A 20,882-nucleotide genomic window follows, 5' to 3' on the forward strand; every position below is an offset into this window, starting at 1 on the left:
CTCTGCCTCAAGTACACTGAATGACTTGGCAATGGATTCCCACAGATTCATCACTCACTGGCTGATGAAATTCCTCCCTATCCCAGTTTTAATGAGACCTTCCTTAATTCTGAGGCTGAGTCTTTGGATCCTAGACTCTCCTTCTAATGGAAATATTCCCTCCATGATCGTTGCATTTTCAGACTTCACTGAGGTCTGTCCTCATCATCCTTCTGATCTCCATTGAGTACCAGCCCAGAGACATCAAATGTTGCTTTCAGTCTTTCGTTCTCAGGATCAGTCTTGTTAGACTTGAGATCAGTGAGTAGAACATGTGGAGTGAAGAGATTGGTGAAAGGGCTCAGGTGTAGGAAGTGGTTTCATACAATGCATTATACAACCTGGGAAAAAGTCACACGATATTGATAAAAGCTTTTCAGCCCAACACATCCATGCCAGCCAATAATCCCATCTGAGCTAGTCCATGTACATCCACCAGGTCCAGGTCTCTAAATCTTTCTTACCCATGTAGCTGTACAAATGTCATTTAAATATTCTAATTGCACCTGCCTCAATCACTTTCTCTGGCAGCTCATTCCATTTACTGACTACCTACTGGTAGTTGCCCCACAAGTTCTTACTAAATCTTTTTCCTCTCAACCTAAACTGATGCCCTCTAGTTCTTGGTTCCCCAACCCTGGGAAAAATGTGCTTGGAAGTAGATAGAACTTTCCGAAGGGAATGTTGTATCTGTTTTTGAAGGGAAAAGTTGGGCAGTAGAGAGGAGGAGGGTACCTTCAGAAAGCTTGCGTAATTACAATGGGCAGAATGTTCAATGTGGAATCCTTTTTCAAAATGTTTGTGCACAATAATTGCAGACGCCTCTGGAGGGCGATGTTGTCATTTCAAAGATTACATAATTGCTCAGTAACTTTCAGCAAAACAGTTTCGAGTTTGTTCCCAAGGAGAGAATCCTAGGAGAGATTTGAATCAGATTCCTCTTCACCTTGGAGTCTTGTTACTTGCTCTGGGGCAGTAAAACATGTTCACCACTATTTTTAAAAGAAGTAAAACCCAGGCTGCTTTAAAGCTCTTGAAATAACCAGAGCAGATTAGGATCAGAGTTAGGTTTATTATCATTGACATATGTTGTGGAATTGCAAGATGTAGAAAGTTACTGAAATACATAACGAGAGCAAAACACAAGAGGTAGTCTTCATGGGTTCATGAACTGTTCAGAAATCTGATGGTGGAGGGGAAGAGGCTGTTCGTAAAACATTGAGTGTGGGTCTTTCGCTTACTGTACCTCCTCAGTGATGGTAGTAACGAGGAGAGGACATGTCCCGGATGGTAAGGATGCCGCCTTTGTGAGGCACCATCTCTTGAAGCTGTCTTTGATAGTGAGGAGCATGGTGCACACGATGGAACTGGCAGAATCTAAAACCCACTGTAGCCTCTGCATTGGAGGCTTCATACCAGACTTTGATACAAACGGTCACAACACACTCCACCAGACCTCTGAGGAAGTTTACAAAAGTTTTCCGTGACGTATCAAATATCCTCAAACTCCTAATGAAGTAGAGCCACAAACGTGACTTCTTTGTGATTGCATCAGTGTGTTGGGTTCAGGATAGATCCTCAGAGATGGTGGTCCTCAGGAACTTGAAGCTCCTCACCCTTTCCATTGTTGACCCTTTGATCAACACAGTTCTATGTTCTCACCAGCCTGAAGTCCACAATCCATTCCTTGGTCTTGCTGACATTGAGTGCAAGGACATTGTTTTGTCACCATGCTGTATAGCAACATCTCAGAAATTCTACCACAAAAACTTAAAATCCAGAATCTAGTCCTTATGTGCTTGGAGGAACCTAATTCTGGAAGCAGTATGTGGTATATTTAGCACAAGCAGCAGCTCTTTCTGCTGACGCTCAGCTCAAGCCCAGTACACTTTATGAAGGTGCTGAGTCACTGCAAGGATGGGTTGCTAACTTAACCGTGGATTTTTCTGAAGGTCCAATGAAAGCTTCAAGATTGTGAAAGATTTTAATTGATTAAGTTCAGAAATGTTTCCGGTGGCGCCCCTGACAATAACAGAGAGAGAGAAACTCTCTTCTAACTCCTGTTTGGCTGATTTTCAGCCTATTATTGTCAGCACAAACACGATGGGCCAAACGACCTATTCTGTACTGTAGTGTTCTATATTCTGTTCCTAATAACGCTTTCTGTCGCTGATCACCAAGACCAAAATGGACATAAGGTGACTTTGGGAACTTTGGAGCCCACAGAGTGATGTGAAACTTGTTTCCACGGAGGTTGTTACTGTACTGTCTCTTCACTCTTGACTGTGTGGCTAAGCACAGCTCAAAAGCCATCTATAGTTTTGCCAATGGCACCACCGTTGCTGGTGGAATCTCATTTGGCGATGAGGAGGCGTACAGGACTGAGATAGATCTGATCCTGAGGTACAGAGATGAGTCTGATACAGTTGGAACAATGTGCAGGCTTTGGTAATTGAATTCATTGACACAGGCAAATGGTTGGATCGAACTGGTTCAATCCGCTCCCCCCCCCACACCTCCAGCAAGATACTGAGGTTGAGGCTTTTGGATGAAATTAACTAAAGACTTCAGAACAAAGATCAGAGATTTAAGTTGGCTTGGGAGGTGCAATCTGCAGAATACAGTGGTAGAAAGAGTTTAAGGATACAGTAGATCATAGTGGCTAGTCACATGTGAAGGAAGAAGGGCCTCCTCCTCTTTCTTAAGAACCCTGTTACCATTATCTCTCCAGCATCAAGCTTCAAGGCCGGTTCAGTTAATGTTTTCTCCCCTCAGTCAGTTTGCTTCAGTGGGTAACAACCAGTCTACATTCTGTGAGTGCCTTGCGCTGGGTGTGAGCAACCTTGATGATAACATTAACCTTTAGAACACATTGTTGGGACTGCATTTAGAATATTGTTTTCGGTTTTGGTCAGGTTTGGTCAGTTCTGATGTAGGAAAGGTGCCATCAAGCTGGAAGGAATACAGAGGTGGTTGAGGAGGACTTTGCTGGGACTCAAGGGACTGAGATATGGAAAGGTGTTGAGCAGGTTGGGGCTCTTTTCATTGCAGTGCAGGAGAATGTGGGGTGATCTTAAAGAGGTGTGTAAAATCAGAGGGCCATAGATAGGGTGAATGCACAAGGTCTTTTTCCCATGTCCGTGAATCAAGAACTAGAGGGCATTAGTTTAAGGTGAGAGGGGAGGGATTTCACTGGAACCCGAGGGACAACTTTTGCACGTAGAGAGTAGGTAGTAAATGGAGTGAGCTGCCAGAGGAAGTGCTTGAGGCAAAATTTAAAAAGTACTTGGAGAGAGAGAGAGAGAGAATGATGTATAGGGGAACTTTAGAAAGACGTGGGCAACTAGTTTAGGTGGAAATCTTAGTTGACGTGTATCAGTTGGAATTAAGCACCTGTTTCTGCACTGTATGACTGTACTTCAGCTGAAGTCTAACAAAATGTTCCCCTGCAGGGATCGAGACATTTGGTAAGAACGTGGTGGTCGTGGGGAGGTCAAAGAACGTCGGGATGCCCATTGCAGTTCTCCTTCACTCCGACGGAAGGCACGAGAGACCCGGCGGTAGGTGGAAGAAGCAGCTCGCGTTTTCACATCGCGCGCCCTGGTGTTTAATACGGAGTCCACTCACTGTTGTGAAGTAGGAAATACAGCGGGGCAGTACACAGTAGGATCCCACAATCAACAGTGCAGTAATGACTGCTGACAGCAGTCTGAGGAATATTTGCCAGCCCAACTTTTCAGTCCCCGGCTGTGCATTTGCCTGAAAAAGGACAGGAAACCTTGGGTTGATGCCTCTCAGGAGCATCAGATATTTCCAAAGTCATCTCAGAGCAAAGTGCTGCTGTACGTCTGATGGCTAGCCAAATTATAATTGCTGCTGAACAACCTCTCTGTCCCTTAAACTCTGATTTCAGTAACGTGGATGATAATTCAGCTAGTATTTAAAGCATAGTGTAACTTGAAGTAATGATATTATTTATGATTGAAAAGGTTATGATATTTTAGCATCTGTCTCAGTGGTCATATTTTGCTATATGCTTGATGTCCTTTTTAATATCATAGAAGTTTTTTTAAAAAGTTGAATAAACTCTTCTTGGGCTTCCAGCTGGGTATAGATATCGATTTTAACTGATGTTTCGATGACAAATTCTGCCATCTTCATCAGGGATGATGCCTGGACATGTCTGGTCTGGTGGTATTTATACCCCCATCGTCCATCCCACCTGATTACATTTGTATTCCAGTTCTTACTTTGAGCAAGACCTTTGTCTTTGTTAAAATTCTTTTCCTCTAGTTTTGTTTCAATGGCTTCCTTCACCACGCGGTCGCAAAAGCCAGTAGTTTTGTGCCGTCAAAGTCAATCCTATGGCCATTGCGAATGCAGTATTCTGCTATCGCCGATTTCTCTGGGTAACCCAAACAGATACACCTCCTGTGCTCCTTGATGGGGCTTTCCAGTGTACGACGTACGCTGCTCTGCACAGTACAGGCCCTTTGGCCCACAAAGTTGTGCTGACCTTTTAACCTACTCTTAGGATCAATCTAACCCTTCCCTCCCACATAGCCCTCCATTTTTCTGTCATCCATGTGCATATCTAAGAGTTTCTCAAATGTCCCTAATGTTTCTGCCTCTGCCATTGGATGCAGATATGTCTCTACCAAAGGAGGTGTAGGTTGCTCCTTCCCTTCACTAGCCTGCAGGTCATCCTTGGGCAAGGTGCTTAGCCCTCCAGCCAGGGTCATGTGAAGCCATGGAGCAGGAAATGGATGGTCGTACGAGCAGCTGGTGCAGATCACAAGTCCTGGCTATGCTGACCACTGACATCGGACAGACAACCTCTGAAGTGTGTTGTTAATAGCTGGAGTCATCCATCTTGTAAAGATACTGCCTAGAAGGCAATGGCAAACCACTTGCGTAGAAAGATTTGCCAAGGACAGTCATGGTTATGGAGACCTGGATTGCCCATAACATGTGACAAAGCACATAATGATGATGTTGATCTATCACAACCCCCACAGGGCGTTCCAGGGACCCAGACTCCGTGTAAAATAAAATTATCTCTGATGTCCTCCACTATATTTTCCTTCAATCATCTTAAAAGTGAGTTCCTTTAAAATCCAGAACTCAGAATCTCTTGTCAATGACTGAGCCGCCATGAATCGAAAGTTTCTTCATCCTTTGAAGTGATTTCTCCTATTTTCTGTTCCAAATAGCCTGCCCTCTGTTGATGCCCCAAACTCAATCATCTGCTTCATCCATCATGAGGACTGAAGTGGGGATGTCTGTCGATGGCTGCACCATGTTCATAGCTGCTCAGCAAGAGAAGCAGCCCCAGAACCACATTCAGATGTCGGCTGATAAGCTGTAAATAGCATTTGCACCATGAGAAGGACAGGCAGTGACTGCCTCCCACAAGAGAAAGTCCAGCAACCTTACCCTTCATATCAACCAAGATCCTCATCACTAACAGCCCGGGGACCGCTAACCTGCATCTCAGTGGGACCGGCCTCATGGCAATGAGAGCAGGTCAGAGACTGGGCAACCTGCAGTGAGAGACTCATCTCCTGATACCCCAAAGCCCTTCTACCAAGTACAAAGCACAAGTCAGGGGTCTGGCGAATGCTCTTCCGACCTGTCGATCCATGGCCGCCTCTTGTGCCAAGATGAGGTCAGCCTCAGGGTGCAGGAACAACACCTCATTCTTCCATCTGGGTAGCCTCCAACCCGATAGCATGAATATTGATTTCTCCTTCCGGTGAGCAAAAATTTCCAACCCCCCCCCCCCCAATTCCCCATTCTGAACTTTTACTTCTCATCTGCCAATCATGGGTACCCCTCCTCCTTCCCTTTCTCTTATTGTCCCCTCTCCTGTCCTATCAGATCCTTTCTTCTTCAGTCCTTGACCTTTCCCAATCACCTGGTTTCATCCATCAGCTTCCAGCTAGCCTCTATCCCCTCCCCTCACCTTTTAGTTCAGGCATCTCCTCCCTTTCCTGTCAGTCATAAAGAAGGGTCTTGGCCGGAAACATCGACAGTTTACTCTTTTCCTGCTGAGTTCCTCCACCGTTTTGTGTGTGTTACTTTGAATTTCCAACATCTTTGGATTTTCTCGTGTGTGTTTAATACTCCTCACTTGCCTGGACGAGTGTAACAACAGCCACGAATATCATTGCAGGATTCTGAATGCAGGATGAAGCAGCCCACTTGAATGGCACCCTGACCGTCTCCCAAAACACTCCTTCCCACCGCCTCCAGCACACAGTATGTAGTGCGCCCCCTCTCTAATGTGTACCGCACTCACTGGGCTGGGTCAGTGTCCCCCAAACCCTCCACTTCTACCACAAGGTGCAGAATGGCTGTAGGCACAGGCAAACTCCACCGCTTGCACGTTCCTCTCCACGATACACACAGCATTGCTATTTTTTCATCCTCAAAGGGTTTAAATCATGAGAATTCCATCCCCAACTTCACAATGGGGACCGTGTCTCAAGGTCAAGGGGAAGTATTGTAACTGGTGTAACAAAATATCCAAAGTGCACACACAAACTATGTTTATCTGGCTTTTGTGGCAATAATTTGAATGGAACACAGAACATGTCGTACAGTCCGGGTCCTTTGGCCATGATAATGTGCTGATCTTTTATTCTACTCCAAAAATCTAACTCTTCCCTCCCATATAGCCTTCCATTTTTCTATTACCCATGTGAGAGTTTCTTAAATATCCCCAATGTGTCTGCCTGTGCCACTGCCCTGGCAACGTGTTATACGCAGCCCCTACTTTCTGTTTATTGTACCTTTTCATTTAATTTTAATTTAATGAATGAATTTGAATTCGCCTACTGCTGCGATTGCATCTGAACCTACGTCTTGAGCTTTGATTTTCTAATCCACTACCTCTCAGGAATGAATGGGTGGGCAAGCACAATACCAGAGGCTATGAGGAAATTCTACACCCAGGAGATCAGGAATGTGTTGTAAGGTTATTAGCGTGTAGAGACAAGGTGAAGAAAGCAGAATTCCTTTGCTGGGTCCCTTGCGTGAGGCTCCTCCCGATTGAGGTTAGAGCCACGTGCCTCACGCCGGTAGTCGTAAGCCCACAGCACAAGCATAGTCTTGTTTCACCTGGACTTTCATCACCTGGTGTTCCAATTGCTTGTAATAACCATGTAATAACTCCTCCTTTCCAAGAAGTTGGGCTATCAGTGATTCCTTATTAAAATTTTCTTGGTCACATATAGCCATTTCCTTGTAACTTGTTTCCTCTTGACCCTTCCCAGTGTTACTCGTGGCCTTTGTACATCTGCATCATTATTGATCTTGGCAGGCTGATTGCCCATTGTTAATTGTGAGTATCTGGGGTGGAATCTCTAAAACCAAAGTCGAGTTTCTAGTCATGTGAACATGTACATTTACGCTCAACGAGAGTGAAAAATCTTGCACAGTGTCACAGGGACGTAACATCAGATAGACAATAGGGGCAGGATTAGGCCATTCGGCCCTTTGAGCCAGCACCGCCATTCACTATGATCATGGCTGATCATCCATAATCAATACCCCGTTCCTGCCTTCTCCCCGTATCCCTTGACTCCGCTATCTTTAAGAGCTCTATCTAACTCTTTCTTGAAAGCATCCAGAGAATTGGCCTCCACTGCCTTCTGAGGCAGAGCATTCCACAGATCCACAACTCTCTGGGTGAAAAAGTTTTTCCTCAGCTCCGTTCTAAATGGCCTACCCCTTATTCTTAAACTGTGGCCTCTGGTTCTGGACTCCCCCAACATCGGGAATATGTTTCCTGCCTCTAGTGTGTCTAATCCCTTAATAATCTTAAATGTTTCAATCAGATCCCCTCTCATCCTTCTAAATTCTGGTGTGTATAAGCCCAGTCACTCCAATCTTCCAACATATGACAGTCCCGTCATTCCGGGAATTAACCTCGTGAACCTACACTGCACTCCCTCAATAGCAAGAATGTCCTTCCTCAAGTACTATTTACAAGAAAAACTTAAATTATGCACTACTCTGACACAATTAGAACAAAAAAGCAGTCTATTTTAGTGCAAAATGGTTGGTGGTCATAATGTTGCTAAAGGGAAATGTTCAGTTTTGTGCTGCTTGGTTTAAGGACTGAAAGGCTGATGGGAAGTAACTGTTTTCAGACCTGCTTGTGTGGGACTTCAGTCTTCTATACCTCCTACCCAATGATAGCTGCGGGGAGATGATGTGTCCTTGGTGGTGGGGATCGTTGATGACGGATGTTGCCTTCTTGAGTTAGTGCCTGGTGGAGATCTAGTTGGTCGAAGGTGCTCTGCTAATCCAGGCTGTTGTTTGTGAATTGCAGGCGATGCCACAGTGACCATCACCCACAGGTTCACACCCAAGGAGCAACTGATGGCTCACACGCTTCTGGCAGATATCGTCATCGTGGGTGCAGGCAAGTTCATCCCCATCCCCATCCCCAATCTCACTGCTTAAATGTTATAGTGACTCGTCGCCTCATCTCGTGCCACTGATTCCTGACGAGAGGCACCAGGACGGAAGGGCTTGAGACTGGGTAGGCTGGGGCTGTTTTCCCCTGGAGCACAGGAGAGTGAAGGTTAACCTTACAAAATCATAAGAGACATAGATAACGTGAATGATCACAGACCTTTTCCGGGAAAGGGGAGTCTAAAACCAGAAGGTATAGGTTTTGAGTTAGAAGGAACAGATTTAAAGGAAACCTAAGGGGCAACTTCTTCACACAGAGGATAGTGGGTAACTGGAACGAGCTATCAGAGGCTGTGGTAGAGGTGGGTGTTTGAAGGCATTTGGACAGGTACATGAACAGGAAAAGTTTAGAGGGATGTGAGACAAACGCAGGCAGATGGGATCAGTGAGGTAGACATCTTGGTTGGCATGGTTGAGTTGGGCTGAATGGTTGATTTCTGATCTGTAGAACTCAATGCATCTATTTTAAGGGCCAGTCCACTCGGCCCATCTGATTCATGACTGAGTTTCTAGTCCACAGGAATCTTCTCTTTATATTTCCCATTACCTTCTCCTTCTACTCCTCCAGCACAAACCTGAAAATGCTGCCCATTCAAAATAAGCACAGAAAGTATTGCCAGGCCAGGCAGCATCTGTGGAGGAACAGACTTAACATTTCAGGATGAAAGGTCATCTCCCTGAAACATTAACACTGGTTTTCCTCTCTCCACAGACACTGGCCCACAGCGTGTTTCCAACAGTCTCTGTTTTCATCGTCCTCCTTCTGCTTGTCCGTTCTCTCCTGAAATCCATCCTACTAACTCTCTGTGGGAATGTACTCCACAATCTCCCCCCTTCCTGAGGAAAAAGAATTCCCTGGGTTCCCAGTTGGTGACCAGCTTCCAGTGGTGATTCTTGCCTTACTTTTTACTGCTGCCAGTCGGATCTTGTACTAATGAGCTCGATTAGGCAGTTCCTCAACACTTCTGCCTTCCAGAGGAAAGACTCTGTCTCTTTGATCTCTCTCGATACTCATATCCTCTGAGTGTTGGTATCGTCCTTGGATATCTTCCATTTCCTCCAGGGATTCTGCGGAGTAGCTGAGCGGTGCAGTGAGCTGTTTTCAAAGAGGAGAGTTTGGGCAGGCTCTGGAGCATCAGAACCTGAGGGGGCGGCCTCGTAAAAATTCAAAAAATTTTGATCAGCATTGATAAGTAGACAGTCACGAGCTGCTTTCTCAGGGCAGTGTGCCAGATAGTGGAGGTCAAAGCTTTAAAGTGAGATGTGGGACGTGCGAAGGAAATCTTTCCCACAGAGAGCAGAGGGGATCCGAAAGTTTCTGTCAGGGCAGGTAATGGAAGCAACTACAATCGCAACGTTTAAGCTCAAGATTGTTTAATGTCATTTCCAGTACACAGGTGTAAAGGAGAATTAAATAATTGTTACTCCGGATCTGATGCAGCATATAGAAAACACACTAAGATAAAGAACATAATAAAAAAAACGTAAGATTATACATAGATTGATTGATACATAAAGTGATGCTAGGATTAGGAGTGTCTGTATATAAGGTGACTGACAGGAAATGATAAAGTGGTGGGGTGGGTTAGTGGGTGGAGGTGTTGATCAGCCGTACTGCTTGGGGAAAGTAACTATTTGTGGGTCTGGTGGTCCTGGCATGGATGCCCGGTTGCCTCATTCCTGATGAGGAGTGGGACATACAGTCCACGAGCAGTGTGGGTGGGATCCTTCATGATGTTACTGGCACCTTTCTGTTTATATGTCCTTGGTGATGTGTAGGTTGGTGATTCACTGGCCAGTTTTGGCTTCTGGTTATAACGCCATTCTGTCCGCTGCATTGCGGTTTTTGTGCCATGCAGTGATGCAGCATGTTAGGATGCTCTCTACTCTGCATCTGTAAAAGCTCGGGACCATTGACGTGCATCGTCCATTCAGGCACCGGTGGCGTTCATTCAGGCACATGAATAGGAGGGCGGTGGATTGGCATCAGGTTCAGCACAGACGTCGTGGGCTGAAGGGCTTTTTCCTGTGCTGTACTGTTCGTTGTGGCAGAAACACTGCCTCACAGCACCAGAGATCAGGTTCAATGCTGACCACTGGTGCTGTCTGTGTGGAGTTCGCTCGTTTTCTCTTTAACCACTTACGTTTTCCTAGGGTGCTCCGGTTTCCTACCACATCCCAAAGGTGTGTGGACTGACAGGTTAATTGGCCGCTGTAAATTCCCCCCCACCCCACGTGTAGGTGAGGGGTAGAATCCAGGAGGAGTTGGGAAAATCAAATGGGATTAGTGTAAATGATTAGTTCACGTTCAGCACAGACTGTGTGGAGTGTAGGATCTGTTTCCATAGTGTAGCTCGCTATGTCTCTGTGACTTTCTTTGATACAGAGATCAGAACTGTTAGCGGTACTCTGAGTGTAGTTTGACCAAGGTTCATACAAGTTGGTCAAACTTAGTCAAGCTGTTGATTGTAGCAACTGCCTCTGAAATATCATTTCCCTTGAAACCCCTTGTTGGGCCCCATTGCTTACCCATCTGAACCGTATGGAGCGACTGCAACTTGGTTTAAAAATCCTTATCCACACCTTGAACACACTGGCTTGATCGACCCTGTGTCCATCCTCACCTCAGTCTCACCACTTGGTGCTTCCGGACCCATCCAGCTTTGGTCTTTTGGGCAGCTGCTCGCCCCAAAGCCTGAGAGAAAGACCCTTTCTGAGTCCCACCCACTTTGAAAAGCATTTAGTCACGAGAGTTTTGGAAGTTTGTTGGGAACTTTAACTTTGTTAAAATGTCAGTAAACACTGTTGCTATGTGTGATGTGTTGAAACCGTGACCTATCCTGTGGTGAACCACAAGTTAACTGATCTTTGCCAAGTTTGCTGTCATTGTCTGGAAGGTGTTACTGTTACCTAATGTGAACTGATCCAGTTTCATAGGGTGCGGCTCACATTAAGTGTGTACCCATTGTCTTCAGCTCAGTGTGGATTAGGAGCAGGGGTAAGCCGTTCAGCCCATTGAGCCTGCTCTGTCATTCAACCAACTCTTGGGTGATTTTACTGCAGTCTTATTGTTGTGGGTTGCTTTTGTGTTGAGTCTTTGGCACATAGCATCACCTTCCCGCTTCTGTGACAGCTCAAAAGTAATCCATGTTAAAGTGACATCCTGTGTGTGATGGTAACATCTCCCTCCTCATCCATCCAATCTATGGCTTTTAAGAAAGTTTGCCCACTTCATCTTCCTCTGGTTCCTCAACACCTGCACCCGTTGTATGGGACATGTGCCTTCAGAGTTAGGTCTATTAATCACTGACTTAAGTGATGCAAAATTTATTGGTTTGCAGCAGTGAAATTCAGCCTATAAATTTATTTATCATGAAGAAGGGTCTTGGCCCGAAACGTTGACTGTTTATTCATTTCCATAGATGCTGCCTGACCTACTGAGTTCTTCCAGCATTTTCTATGAGTAGCTCTGGATTTCCAGCATCTGCAGAACTTCTTATCCTGTGTCCATTGAAACTTACAGAGAAATGCATTGTTTGGATTAACACCAACACACAACAGTGGAACTATACAGCACAGGAAGAGGTCATTTGACCCACCATGTTTCTGCCGAACGCAATGTTGACATAAACTAAACCGCTTCTGCCTACATGTGATCCATTTCCCTCTAATCCCTGCATACTCATGTGTCTTTCTAACAGCCTCGGAATCATTAACTATCATACCTGTTTTCACCACTAACCGCAACAGTGTGCTTCAGGCATCCACCATTCCCTGTAACAAAAAACTTGCTTCACACATCCCGTTTGAACTTACTGCCTTCTCACTTTGTGTACAGGTGTATCCTTTAGTGTTTGACTTTAATTTCTACTCCAATGATTCTCTACCTTTTCTACGGTTCCCATTAATTTGATTAACTACTCTCAGGTCTTTTGTCCCTGTGTAATAAAGACATTGAAATTGTACACGATGTTAGTGAGATCTCACCGGGAGTACTGTGTACAGTTCTGGTCTTCTCACCCTAGGAGAGATGTACCTACCATAGAGGGAGTGTGACGAAGTTTCACCAGACTAGTTCCCAGCATGTGCAGGGGGGGGGGGGGGGTGGAGTGGGGTTTGCTTTATTGCTTTATGAAGAGAGATCGAGTCGACGAGCCGTATTCTCTAGAAAAGCGAGAGGGGATCTCATCAGAACATACAGAATTCTGAAAGGGCTTGGCAGATAGACGGATGGGTTGCTTTCCCTGGCTGAGAAACAGAATACAGGGTAGATGTTTCAGGAAAAACTTCTGCAGTCATAAGATCATGAATTATGATTGTGGAGGCTGTATATTAAAGGAGTTTAAAGAATGTGGGAACTGTGGGTGTTGAAGTAGAAGATAGGCCATAATCTTGATGAATGGGGGGCAGGTTGAGGGAGACAAATAGTCAACCCTTCTTCTAATTCACATATAGAGCGATTTGTCCAAATTTGCACTGCCCCATTCATTCATTAACTTTTCTTAATGCATTAACCGGCTGTGATGTATCCGGTATATTGACCAGATGGCATCACAGCCTGGTATGGGAACACCAATGCCCTTGAGAGAAAAATCTGACAAGAAGTAGTGGATGCCGCCCATTCCAACACGAATAAGCCCCTCCCAACCATTGTGCACATCTACAGTGCCTATAAAAAGTATTCACCCCCCCCCTTGGAAGTTTGCATGTTTTATTGTTTTACAATATTGAATCACAGTGGACTTAATTTGGCTTTTTTGCCATTGATCAACAAAAAAAAGACTCTTTCGTGTCAAAGTGAAAACAGATCTCTAGAAAGAGAACTAAATTAATTACAAATATAAAACACAAAATAATTGATTGCATAGGTATTCACTCTCTTAATATGACACACCAAAATTATCACTGGTGCAGCCAATTGGTTTTAGAAGTCACATAATTAGTTAAAAGGAGATCACCTGTGTGCCGACAAGGTATTTCAACTGATTGTAGTAAAAAAAATCCATCTGCCTGTGAGTCAGTATCCTGTCAAAAACTACACCATGAAGACAAAAGAACACTACAGGCAACTCCGTGAAAAGGTTATTGAAAAGCACAAGTCAGGAGATGGATACAAGAACATTTCCAAGTCACTGAATATCCCTTGGAGTACAGTTAAGTCAATCATCAAGAATATGGTACAGCTGTGAATCTGTCTAGAATAGGCTGTCCTCAAAACTGAGTGACCATGCAAGAATAGGACTAGTGAGGGAGGCCACCAAGAGACCTGTGACAATTCTGGAGAAGTTACAAGCTTCAGTGGCTGAGATGGGAGAGACTGTGCATACAACAACTGTTGCCTGAGTGCTTCACCAGTCGCAGTTTTATGGGAGAATGACAAAAAGAAAGCCTCTGTTTAAAACAATTCACATGAAATCTCCACTAGAGTTTGCCAGAAGGCACATGGGAGACTCTGAGACTCAGCTGGAAGAAGGTTCTATGGTCCAGTGAAACCAAAATTGAGCTTTTTAGCCATCAGATTAAACACTATGGTTGGCGTAAGCCAAACACCACGGGTCATCAACAATACACCATCCCTACTGTGAAGCATGGTGGTGGCTACATCATGCTGTGGGGATGCTTCACTGCTGCAGACCCTGGAAGGCTTGTGAAGGTAGAGGGTAAAATGAATGCAGCAAAATACAGGGAAATCCTGGAGAAAAACCCGGTGTAGTCTGCAAGAGAACTGTGACTCAGGAGAAAATTAGTTTTTCAGCAAAATAATGACCCCAATTTGTAGCTGGACTTGAAAAAGGCTGTTCACTCACAATCCCCATGCAGCCTGACAGAGCTTGAGCAGTTTTGTAAAAAAAGAATGGGGGAAAATTGCAATGTCCAGATGTGCAAAGCTGATAGAGACCTGTCCACACAGACTCAGATCTGTAATTGCTGCCAAAGGTGAATTTACTAAATACTGACTTGAAGTGGATGAATTCTCATGTAATTGATTATTTTGTGTTTTATATTTGTAATTAATTTAGAAAACTTTGCAGAGATCTGTTTTCACTTTGACACAAGTCTTTTTCTGTTGATCATTGTCAAAAAAAAGCCAAATTAAATCCACTGTGATTCAACATTGTAAAACGATAAAACATGAAAACTTCCAAGGGGGTGGGGTGAATATTTTAATTGGCACTGTACATGAAATGTTGTTGTAGGAAAGCAGCATTCCTGTTCAGGGACCCCCACCACCCAGAACTTGCTCTCTTCTTTCAGATAGAAGGTACAAGAGCTTCAGGAATCACACCACCTGGTTCAGGAACTGTTGCTACCCCGCAACTATCAGGGTCTTGAACCAAAGAGGATAATTTCATTTGCCCCATCAGGGAAATCTTCCTACAACCAATGGACATACTTTCAAGGACCCTTCATCTCATGTTCTCGATACTTATAGCTTATTTATGTCTTTATTAGGTAAGACTGAAGTTTTGAGGGAGGTTCCTATCATCCATTTCTGCCTGGGTAAAGTGATTTGCTTCGAAACTCACTGCCTGAGACCCTTCAGTGATACATAAATTGTTGCTTTCTTCCAGGAATTCCGAAACTGATTACTGCTGATATGATCAAAGAGGGAACAGTCGTAATAGATGTTGGCATCAATCGTGTACAGGATCCTGTAACAGGAAAGACCAAGTTGGTGGGAGATGCTGACTTTGACGGTAAAGAAGTGAAAAATCAAAGCTAATTCACATATACACAAGTACATGTATGACCAGCTACATTGAAAAACCTGCTTGCAGCAGCTTCACAGATAAATGCACTTTATTAGCAGCATTCATGAAGAAAATATAAACTAAACAAAATTATACACAATTGTTACAAGAAAGATCACAAAGGAGAAAACTAATTACTTTGCATTAAAGTGAACATAGTTTTGTTTACTGATTAGGGTTGTACGGGTTGATTCAAGAACTGAATGGCTGAAGGGAAGTAACTTTTTGTGAACTTGGTGGTGTGAAGCTTCTGTACCTCTTGCCGGATGCTACCAGTGAGGGGATGGCATGGCATGGACGGTGGGGAACCCAGTGAGTACAAGCTGAGGGCCGACGGATCAGGTGCAATCGTTGGTGTGCATGGGAGGCACTGAATTTGTCAGGGATCCATTAGTGATCTAATTGGGTTGGGAAAGTGGCAAGCAGAACTGGTGGTGGAGCCGAGTGAGGTGACTTGTACGGAGAAGGCCAAGAAAGCGGAGCACTCTGCAACGTGCCGAAGTGCTGAGGACATCGGGGTCCTTTCCACACCTCCTGAAGAGCGCAGAGTAGGCACACAGGTGGGTAAGAAGTCCTGTGGGATATTCTCCCTGACAGACTGAAGCACAGAACAGGTGAGCAGAGAGGTGATACTGGGACCACTCTGGAGTAATAGGACAGTTCTGGTCACTGCACTAGGGAAGCATGCAAGCATACTGGAGAGAGGATATACAAGAGATGTATGACGGCTGCTGATTTGGACTTGTCCAGATCAGTGCATTCTCATGTACACCAGGGTGAAATGAAATACTTTGCTCATGTAAATCTTACAGAGTAAAAGTATACATGGTAATAATAAACACAATAAATACAAAACAGCACCAAGAACAGTAGTGCAAACTGAAGTAGTTAAAAAATCCTAAAGTGACGATGGGAGAGGGTGCAAAAACGTAACAGCATCACTGGGAAGGCTGTGATTGGTTGAGAAATCCAGTAGCAGTGGGGAAGAAGCTGTTCTTGAGACTGGTCATTTAGAATTTCAAGCTCCTGTGTCTTCTTCCAGAAGGCTGAGGAGAGAAAAGGGAATGGGCAGGGTGGCAGGCTTCCTTCCTGAAATAACACGCTGTGAAGCTGGAATGGATGGAAGGAAGTTCAAAGTAAATTGATTATCCTGAGATTCGTTCTCTTGTGGGCATAACCGTAACAGAATCAAAGCAAGGCTGCACCAGCCACTGTAAAAGTCAACAGACTGTGCAAATACAAGAAGAAATAAATAAAGAAAACAAACAATAAATATTGAGAACATGAGATGAGTGCTCCCCGCCATTCAGCACATCCCTATGGAGCAGTGCCACAGGAAAGCAGCATCCATCATCAGGGACCTTCAAACCCAGGTCATTCTCTCTTCTCGCTGCTGCCATCAGGAAGAAGGTACAGGAGCTTCCGGACCCACTCCGTCAGGTTCAAGAACAGTTATTACCCCTCAACTGGCAGGGAAGGTGTTGGTGTTTTCATACCAGGCTGTGATGCCACCACACGCCTATAGAAGTTTGTCAGAGTTTTAGATGTCATGCCGAACCTTTGCAAACTCCTAAGGAAGTCGAGGAGCTGCCGTGCTTTCTTTGTAATCGCACTTAACGTGCTGGATCCTCTGAAAGGGTAACACCGAGCAATTTAAAGTTGCCGATGCTTTCCACTTCTGATTTCCCAGGCTCATGGACCTCATGTTTCCTTCTCCTGAAGTTAACAATCAATTCCTTGGTGTTGCTGACATTGAGTAAGAAGTTGTTGTGGCACCACCCAGCCTGATTTTCAATCTTGCTCTTATATGCTGATTTGTCACAAACTTTGATGGATTGGATAGTTTTGCATTGTTTATGCCTGTGCCAGCTCTTTGAGTGAGCCTCCAACTACTCCCCTCCCCTCTCCCCACAATCATTCTCATCTTCCCTTCAGCTGTTGTGTTTTATAACTCCAGAACATAAAACTAATTACAAGAAAAAGATGGGAGCCTATGATAACAGGTCTTAGTTTTGTTTTTACTTTAATGAGGCACATACGTATGACATAGTGGCTTGGTGATATATACCATTCATGTACTGTTAGGTATATCCTGTAATGAATTATTTAAACAAAGACTTCTTAATTAGATAATATATTTACAATATTACTCAAATATTGCTGAAATACTAAATGCACAAGACTCATCTCTGCTTAGTTATAAACTCCAACTCAATATAGAACATAGAACAATACAGCACAGTACAGGCCCTTCGGCCCACAATGTTGTGCCGACCCTTAAACCCTGCCTCCCATATAAACCTCCACCTTAATTCCTCCATATACTTGTCTAGTAGTCTCTTAAATTTCACTAGTGCATCTGACTCAGGCAGTGCATTCCATGTACCAACCACTCTCTGAGTAAAAAACCTTCCTCTAATATCCCCTTTGAACTTTCCTCCCCTTACCTTAGAGCCATGTCCTCTTGTGTTGAGCAGTGGTGCCCTGGGAAGAGGTGCTGGCTGTCCACTCTATCTATTCCTCTTAATATCTTTTATACATATAATGTATAATGTGTCTCAACTCAAATTGCTCTCATATATTGTCCCATTCAGGCCTAAAGATTTAATTACTATGGAGGATTTCTTACTCTTGTGGGATAATGTCTTTCCTGACAAAGGGGATCACTCTGCCTGGCAAGTGAGACTTGTGGCTGTGAAACAATCTCAAGTTCTGGGACCTCCTCCGTGGTGGTTGTAGGATTTGAGTTTGGGACTGCAGGAAGCGGTTCTGACAGCTCTGAATACCTTTTTGCTGGATGTGCTATCATCCCAAATGGTGCATGATAAGCTTCACCGGATAAAGTGGATCATTCTGTGTGAGTATTGGTCTGACGTCACCATTTCATTTGTCACCTCACACTATTCCGTCCATTGCTGTTTCTTCCCACCTGTAGTATTGAGTTCAAGGGATGGTGCACAGTAGTCATTTTGGGACGAATCTGTTACAAAAATTGACAAATCTAAAAGAGGCTGCATCTGTGACACATCCTTTGGCCTTGGGGCATCCACTACTGTTTGAATTTTCTTAGAAAACGTCTTGTAATTCCTGCACGTCAATGGTGTGACCACAATTAATGATGCTTGGTATAAAGAATTCACACTTCTTGTGATGTGCTCTGAGCCCATTATCTTCTAATCTTTTTAATGCTGTCTTGAGATTTTTGAGATTTCCTTATTGGTAACAACGATGCCATCCAGGTAATGCTGAGTATCGGGCAGCCTTGGAGCCCTTGTTCCATCGCTTTCTGCTGGGTTGCAGGTGCAGATGCCACTCCAAAAATAACCCTATTATAGATGTAACTCCCTGGGTCGCCTCAGGCTCGCTCAGCTCGTTCTCGTCTAGGGGGAGCAGCCTTCGGCCCCGCCAAACTGGGTAATCAGCTGGTGTGGATGCTGTGTGATGTCCCCGCCTCGCCCAAAAACAGACAGTACACCATATGCGATTAAATGAGTACAATTTATAAAGGTTACTATAACTAAGTGATTAATAACGATACAGTATATATGAAGAGAAAATTAAAGAAAAGGCGCCAAACTTATCAAAGTCCAAACCACTTAGTGCACAGCCGTTGGAGCTCAATTACTGAAGTCTTCTGGCCACCATTCGATCCCCTCCGAACTCCTCAACTCGCAGCTCAGGACCCTCCGAACTCCTCGACTCTCCAAACAGCTCAGGACCCTCCGAACTCCTCGACTCTCCAAACAGCTCAGGACCCTCCGAGTGGTCAACCAAGCACATCTAGCTTCATCCCCCCCCCCCCCCGGAGAATCTCCCGGCCTCGGACCCCCCTTTGGGGTCCGATCCTCGCCCAGCTTAGAGCATTGCGTCCTCTCTCTCGACCCCCTCGCGCCGATCTGCCCAAAAGCCCGTCAACAAAAGCTTACAGACTCAGAAGAAAGAACATTAATCCCCATTTGGTTTACAAAGGAATACCATTCTCGTTATCAGTAAATTAGCATTCCTGCTAGTTAACAAAAGGAAACCCTTTCCCAACAGTAACAAAGAAAAAAAAGAAACCCCCTTTACACACTTCCTCCACCAAATAAAAGTCATGTCCTCATGACTACTAAATAACTCGCCACCTTTCCTGCCAACACACCGTAACCCAAGCACAAACAGTGACATCTCCTCCCCACACAGTAACCCTCACGCCCTGTTCCTCAGGCGCTACTTAGGCCAACTATCTGGGAGTTCCCTAACCCTTCTGAGGCCTCCGTACTCCCTCACCTAAACCCTGCAGGCTCGGACACAACTGGGGATACCTTGGGCCCACTACCAACTCCTCTCTCAACCTCTCACTCATGCCCCACACTGCACACAGCTAACCCTCCCCGCTACACCTGACTCAATGGGAGAAGGGCCAAAGGTCTCTTCCTCAATCGAGGGAAAGTCAGCAAAAGGCAGCATGTACCACACATCCAGCACATCATCCATCGAATCTGTATTATTCCTCATTCCTGTGATCGGTAGCTGCTGTTTGATCTTCTCCAAACGGAAACACGTGGCCTGCACTGCTCCCGCAGTCTCTTCAGCCTCCTGTTCAGTATTCACTGCACTTCTCTCCAGCTTTTTCTTCCTCATGACTTCTTCCAGATCAACTTTCAGATTTTGCACTTCATTTGAACTGTCGATGGTCATCTTCAGGTTCCCTGCAAGCTTCCGCTTCTCTCTTCTGAGATTCGTCTGTAATTTCTTCACCTCCGCAAACTCCCCTCTCCGGGTTCTCAGTTTGCTATTACCCTCAGTCAGACAACTTTCTTCATTCTCTCCAACTTGTAAGTCTTCCGAATGGTTCCAGATCACTTTCTCCAGTCTCTCCGTCTTCATTTCAAACTTGATTCCGTAGAGACAGTCACTCACGAGCTGCGACCTTCGCCAGCCCTGGCACGCGTCCCGAAAACACTTTAACTCGGTAGTTCTCAGCTGCTCCTGCAACAACCTCACTTCATATTCTCCTGAGGCAAATCCAAACACCAAGAGATCATCCACATACACCAAAACTCCAAACGCCTCCACATCCCCTATGGTCTTCCACCTGCCCCGCAGGAAGGTTGCAAGGGCTCCAGATATGCCCTGTGGCATCTTTTCGGACCCGAAGTCTCCTAGGGAATGTATAACGGCCGTCTTCTCCTTGTCGGCCCCACTCATCGGGATCTGGCAACATCCACTCCTCCGATCCAGCACCTTAAACCACATCGCACCACTCAGACAGGCCATCGCCTCTCTGGCCCTCAGGGCCATATTCTGGTCACTGACAGTGCGCCTCTTCAACGCAATACAATCCACACACACGCTGCCTACGTCTTCCACGGCTGTCGGGGCCAGTCGCCGCAACCTCTCTCTCTCCGAGGTGTCTTCAGCAGTCAACTCCGCTCCCTCGTGGTATTTCGCAGCGTCCACTAAGAGGGTCTCACCCTCAGATACTTTCCCCAGGCCGTACCGCCACTGGCTCTTGTTTGAATTCGGTATCGGCCCAATGCTGCTACACACGTCCACACAAGCAGCTGGAAACTCTGGGTGCATCGACAATGCCTCCAAACAACGCTCACCCGCCTCCTCCGGGCA

General features: G+C 45.2%; 1 protein-coding gene across 1 annotated transcript in view; it reads left to right on the forward strand.

The window, feature by feature from the left end:
- LOC132390866 (bifunctional methylenetetrahydrofolate dehydrogenase/cyclohydrolase, mitochondrial-like) overlaps positions 1-20,882 on the forward strand; it is a 45,589-nt gene that overhangs the window by 13,858 nt on the left and 10,849 nt on the right. Inside the window, exons 5-7 of the mRNA XM_059963411.1 lie at positions 3,492-3,599; positions 8,378-8,470; positions 15,096-15,221. Coding sequence (XP_059819394.1) covers positions 3,492-3,599; positions 8,378-8,470; positions 15,096-15,221 — 327 coding nt within the window. The remainder of the gene's footprint in view (positions 1-3,491; positions 3,600-8,377; positions 8,471-15,095; positions 15,222-20,882) is intronic.

Source organism: Hypanus sabinus, chromosome 3 (assembly GCF_030144855.1).
Source record: "Hypanus sabinus isolate sHypSab1 chromosome 3, sHypSab1.hap1, whole genome shotgun sequence".
NCBI lineage: Eukaryota > Metazoa > Chordata > Chondrichthyes > Myliobatiformes > Dasyatidae > Hypanus > Hypanus sabinus.